The 4506-nt window shown below is 43.0% G+C and overlaps 1 protein-coding gene across 1 annotated transcript in view; it reads right to left on the bottom strand.

Moving 5' to 3' along the window:
* Positions 1–4506, bottom strand: part of WDR88 (WD repeat domain 88) — a 61891-nt gene that overhangs the window by 11241 nt on the left and 46144 nt on the right. Inside the window, exons 8-9 of the mRNA XM_006926890.3 lie at positions 3207–3289; positions 1598–1666 (exon numbers count right to left, since the gene is read on the bottom strand). Of these exons, the coding sequence (XP_006926952.1) occupies positions 1598–1666; positions 3207–3289 (152 nt within the window). The remainder of the gene's footprint in view (positions 1–1597; positions 1667–3206; positions 3290–4506) is intronic.

The raw sequence follows: 4506 nt of genomic DNA, 5'->3' as shown, positions 1-4506 counted from the left end.
TGGAATGTTATACAACCATGAGAAAGAAGGAAATTCTGCCATTTGTGACAGCACGCATGGACCTAGAGTAAAGTAGCACGCATGGACCCAGAGTAAAGTATCATGCTAAGAGAGATAAGTCAGACCGAGAAAGACAAATACCATACAAGATCACTTATAGTGAAATCTAAAAAAGCCAAATTCATAGAAACAGAGAGGAGCATGGTAGTTACCAAGGGCTGGGAGGGAGATGTTGGTCAAAGATAGAAAATTCTAGTTGTAAGGTGATAATGTTGGGTGTCTAATGTAAGGAATGGTGATTATAGTTAATAATACTGTATCATATACTCGAAAGTTGCTCAGAGTATGTTCTCACCACACACACGAAAAATGGTAATTATGTAACATGAAGAAGGTGTTAGTTAACACTATAGTGGTAATCATTTGGTGATGTATAAGTGTATCAAATCAATATGTTATAGATATTAAATTTACACAATATTATATGTCTATTACATCTCAATAAAGCTGGAAAAAATACATAAGTAAAGTAAAATCTAGTCAATTGATTCTATTGTATTTATATTATCTTTTTTAAAAGTCTTATATTTATGTACCTTAAGAATATACAATAATATAGCCTGTAAAATTTAAATATCCAGTAAAGACTTTTTAAAAATGTAAATAAATTGCTGTTTCAGAAGACAGAAACAATATAAAATATTTTTATATTTTTCTTAAACATATTCATTTAGTTCTACTATTAATTACTACTAATTGCTGCTGTTAACTAATCCTATTGTTGTTTTTGTTTAAATAATAGTATTTATGTAACAGAAAAGTAAAAAATACAGAATAAGACATAATTTCAAATAAACTCATTTTTCATATTTTGTTTTATACTTTTACTTTTTCTAGCTTTATTAAGATATAATTGACAATCATTTTTCATGTTTTATATTAAAATAATAACACATAGGCATAGAATTTTCATTATGCATTATGTTATTATGAGTATTTTGTCAGGTGTGGTGCTTGGCTCCCAGGTTGGCTCCCTAACAGGTTGGTCACGGTAGGCGGAGTCTGGCCCCTGGTCTCAGAGACCTACAAACCCCCAGCCTACAGAATTACATAATTCTGATAAAGGTGGAGGGAAAAGTGAGACCCCACTTCTTCACACCTGGAGGACAGCCCTCAGGATATCCTGGGCTAAGCAGTTATGTGCCATTGGAACAGGAATCCCAGGATGTAGTAACATAGAGAGGAAAGACCTACCTGGGACCTCGGAGTGGCCTCTGCTGTCGTTGACAAGCTGATGCCTTCCCCTTTAAGGCCCCTTGTTGGCTTCATCACTCACTCACCAGTGACTAGGCCCTTGCTCCAACAAAACAAATGTCAGTGGTGCAGACACGGAGATACCTGGCAACTCCCCACGCGAGCAGACACAGGCACCTGCTTTCCACACTCCCAGGCAGCTTCTTCGATGGGGATGGCCTGGCCAGCTATGGCCCTCAGGCTAACCCTGCCCTGGAGTTTTACTTGACAGTAGCACTTCTATTATCACCAATTCTCGCAAATGCGACAGATTTTAAGTCACTGGGAGGTTGGCCACTTTTACCTTTGAAGCAGACAGGATCCATTTCTTGTCGCTGCTAATGTCCACATCCATCACCCAGTCATTATGGCCCTGGGGTAAAAATAAAACTTTAACGAGGACTTAGAGGAAAAGACTTGTAAGAACAAAAACTAAAACAAAAGGACCCAACATTGTTTACATTTAAGTGTAACTAATTGTGTTTCTCTGGTTTCACTAGGACATTTAAGGTAGAATACAAAGTGTAAAGGCTTGTGATACATGTGTATGTCATGGCACTGTATGTGTTTTCAAAACTAGTACTCTGGTGTTTCGCAGGCTGGGGAAAAACTATTGTGTTCCCAGCTGGTCCTAGAGTACCTCTTGCTGGTTTTCTTGCTTTCTCTGTTCTAGGAAATACCTCTTAGAGGTCCAACTGGTGAAGGGGCTTTTGGCTTCAAGGAACTGGCCCTTAAGCAAATGGGGGATTGTTTCCCTCAGCTACAAAGCAGCTCAGAGAGGATACCACTGCTGGTTTAGACCCTTAATTACGTCAGGGTTCTTTGTCAGCATCTTTAGCATTCTTTGGTCTTTCCCTTATGGAAAGAGGTGGATGGCGAGGCAGCTGTGGTGTGGTAGGAAAATCAAGACTTAGAGAGAAGGTTAAACTGCTGTGCATTGCAAAAGGACAGGAATTTGAGGGTGGGAGAAAAGAGAGGAGAGACGAGGAAAAACTGAACAGAACAAACTAATAGGGGGACAAAGAGACTTTTAAATACAGAGAGGTCGAACTTTCAGTTTTAAGCTGTTGATTTGCTATAATGTAAACTCCCTTTGCCTCTCCAAACCCTAGGAGAAGAGGGTTGAGACAGACCAGCCCTGGGAGCCTGTATGTTGTAATGACCAATGGGACACAGGCTACCTTTGGATCACAGGCAACAGAGACACCAAGACTCCTGGATGCAAGCATTCCCAGCCAAAGGTGGCCATGAGATTGTAGGACCAGAGAGTATGCAGAAATCTTGGGGTGGAGGGCACATGGAACAGAGGCACTGAAGGAGCTAATCCTAGGATGGCCCAACCTCTGGATTCTGGCCGTGTTGGCTAATCCATCCCCTTACTGTAGAGCTACCTTGAATAGAGTCTTCTCTAACTTGCAGCCACAAGCACTCAATTGACACTCCCCAGTTTGGAGCCCCACAGCTTTCTGTTCATGCCTTATTATGGCGTTCAGCCTTCTGCACAGTAATGTCTGCTGTCTTAAACACTTCCCCATCTCTGGGTTTCTACATTTTGCTGTTCCAACTGCCTGCAATATCCTCCCGCAATATCCTCACTCACCCAGTCCTTCCTTGCCATCCCTTTCTCAGCTCAAAGGCCACCTTCTCCAGCAGGCCACCCCTGCCCACCCACCGTGGATTAGCCCCCAGAGTCTGTTTCTGTCACATCACCCTGTTGTGGTTTCTCCATTTCATTTATAACTGTTGATGATCTGTTTGTTGGTTTCTTGTCTGTCCTTCCTTACAGAGGTGTCAGCTCCACGGGGGACATCTAGGTCTACCTTACCCACTGCTGTACTCCCACCATCTAGCGTCCAGCATGGAATGACTAAGGAACGAAGCTCAGATCTTCTCTCTCATGCTGGCATTGGTACCTTCAAGGAGAGCTTCCGGTAGCCTTCGGCTACATCCCAAATAGCCACAGTCTTGTCATACCCTCCAGACACAAGAAAAGAGGCTGCAACACAAAACGAGAGTCTCAAGGTGGGGTCGATCTTCCCCAGCCAACTGCTTCCTCCTGTGGTGAGGTCAAAGCGGGCTGAGGATGCATCTGTGAGCTGCCTCCATGGCTCACTCTGAGGACACTCAAACCCCTTCCTGGTGGTTCAACCATCCCCAACTAATTACAGTTGATTCTCATTATTAATGGTAGTTTTATTCCATAAAGTTGTCACAAACACTGAATTAGCAAAAATTGAACCTTTGCTCCTAAGGAAAATACAGGGTTAGGCTCCTGTGAGCTTCTGGTCACAACATTTCATTAACCAATCAATACATAACCTCATTTTATGTCTTTTTCTGTTTCTTACTTGATATATATTGTTTATTCATTAGCATTGAATTTGTGGCTGTCAGCGCTAAAACTCACGCTGAACAAAGCATCTCTAAAACATGTGTTTTCCACGTAAGGCACATCACGGTATTCCTGCACTGAGAAACCCTTCAGCCCTACGCTAGGAGGCCGTTTTAAATAACAAAGTCCCCAACGAAAAGCTCAAATTGCAAAACTGTGGCACTAAATAGAACACGAAAAGGACACTTTATGATAAGAGGGATGAAACAAGACGGCGGTGAATCGCCTTGTTCACCTTGAGCCGGGGATGTGTGCATAGGCTAACTCAAACTTTCTACTGCCCTTCGCATGTCCACAGGTGACCATAAAAGTGCCATGCATATTGACTTTAGGGTTACAAATGAATTTTGGCCAGTAGGAGAATTCACAAATACGGAATCCGCAAATAACGGTGATTGACTCTGTGCAACTTTGAAACCAATAAAGACCAGGACAGAAACTGATGGCGTTCCTCACGGTGGGGTTTGCCTTACACGAAAGCTCCTTCTGAAGAGAGAACGTTGTTCAGAAACACCCTAGCATTTCTCAAGTCAGGCCAGGAGTGTGTGTGTACTGGCTGGGTATCCCCACCCCGTGCACACTTCACGAGGATGGAAGAGTGTAACGTGTGGTTTCTGGGTGTCACGAGCAGTCACTTCCCCTACTGGAGTTAGCTGCCACGACAGCTTTCTGTCATTGCCTTTGCTCGCATCCATACTCCTTCACCTGGAAATAGGGTCCCAATTTCCCATGGGGAAGCATCCCTCACCTAGTCTCAGTCCTTCTGGTTCAGAAAGTACTGACACCAACCTCTAGCTCTGGGAGTGGGCAAGCCACTCTGA

The sequence above is a fragment of the Pteropus alecto genome, unplaced genomic scaffold (assembly GCF_000325575.1).
Source record: "Pteropus alecto unplaced genomic scaffold, ASM32557v1 scaffold7, whole genome shotgun sequence".
Classification (NCBI taxonomy): Eukaryota; Metazoa; Chordata; class Mammalia; order Chiroptera; family Pteropodidae; genus Pteropus; species Pteropus alecto.
The sequence above is the reverse complement of the archived record's forward strand: the minus strand, read 5'-3'. Positions and strand labels throughout refer to the sequence as shown.